At 52.5% G+C, this 1,003-nt stretch overlaps 1 protein-coding gene across 1 annotated transcript; it reads left to right on the forward strand.

Moving 5' to 3' along the window:
- On the forward strand, positions 1 to 768 carry LOC114694511 (metallothionein-2). Its single transcript, XM_028871479.2, has 3 exons — positions 1 to 114; positions 348 to 413; positions 542 to 768. The coding sequence occupies exons 1-3, from the start codon at positions 87 to 89 to the stop codon at positions 631 to 633; spliced, it is 186 nt and encodes a 61-aa protein (XP_028727312.1). The 5' UTR covers positions 1 to 86; the 3' UTR covers positions 634 to 768.
- The last annotated feature ends 235 nt before the right edge of the window (positions 769 to 1,003 follow it).

The raw sequence follows: 1,003 nt of genomic DNA on the forward strand, positions 1-1,003 counted from the left end.
GCTCCACGCGCTTCTCTCCATCACACCTTCTCCTAGCACTTCAGTTCCGGCTTGTCATCGGTCTTCAGCCGCCACCTCCACTCGCCATGGACCCTAACTGCTCCTGTGCCACAGGTAAGGGAGACTGCTGACCGGCCTCTGCAACCTAAATTTCTAGGAGAGCCAGACAAGCTGTTTGGGCCCCTTTTCTAGTACTTTCCGAGTACTACCGGCTGCTACTTCCCAACGAATTCTGTAAGAGCCCCTTTTAACAAGTCCTTGAGATAATGGCTCGCCCAAGCTGGGTCGGGGATTTGCACCTGAGTTCCTAGATGCGCCTGGTCGTGCTCACTGTCTTGTTCCTGCAGATGGATCCTGCTCCTGCACCGGGTCTTGCAAATGCAAAGAGTGCAAATGCACGTCCTGCAAGAAAAGTAAGTTGGATCCTCTCTCTACTCTTCGCTCCCCATCCAGTCCCTGCCACCCCGGTTCGCCCTGCCACACCCCGGGAGCATCCAGATGGGGTCCCTTTTTTCCCTCATGGTCAACTCTTCTCCCCTAGGCTGCTGCTCCTGTTGCCCGGTGGGCTGTGCAAAGTGCTCCCAGGGATGCATCTGCAAAGAGGCTTCGGACAAGTGCAGCTGCTGCGCCTGAAGTGGGACCCCCTCAGCCGCGTGTAAATAGAGCAATGTGTAGAAACGTCATTTTTTTTTTTTTTTTACAACCCTGGCCTATTCTCCACGCCTTTCTATGAAAGCATGTAACTGATAATAAAAAGCGTTGACTTAACTCAGCTTGTCTTTGTATGCCTTGGCAATAAGGGACTGGCAGGGGCTGAAATGGAACTGCAGAGGCTTGAACTCTGAGCTCAGACTGTGACTTGGGCTGGTCAGATTACCTCTCCGGCTTTTATCATCCGGGGAGTGGTGGGCAGGAAGATGCACTAGTCATAGAAATGTGCTGATCCCAATGTGCAAGTGTATATGGGGGTTAATTAAACTCAGGGCTCCCTGCATCCTAAACC

The sequence above is a fragment of the Peromyscus leucopus genome, chromosome 5 (assembly GCF_004664715.2).
Source record: "Peromyscus leucopus breed LL Stock chromosome 5, UCI_PerLeu_2.1, whole genome shotgun sequence".
NCBI lineage: Eukaryota > Metazoa > Chordata > Mammalia > Rodentia > Cricetidae > Peromyscus > Peromyscus leucopus.

What these genes read in the sequence shown, in the direction of transcription:
- LOC114694511 (XM_028871479.2), top strand. Translation starts at nt 87, where the DNA reads ATGGACCCTAACTGCTCCTGTGCCACAG. An exon ending in TAACTGCTCCTGTGCCACAG is followed by an intron (nt 115 to 347) that starts GTAAGGGAGACT and finishes TTGTTCCTGCAG; the next exon opens with ATGGATCCTGCTCCTGCACC. An exon ending in ATGCACGTCCTGCAAGAAAA is followed by an intron (nt 414 to 541) that starts GTAAGTTGGATC and finishes CTTCTCCCCTAG; the next exon opens with GCTGCTGCTCCTGTTGCCCG.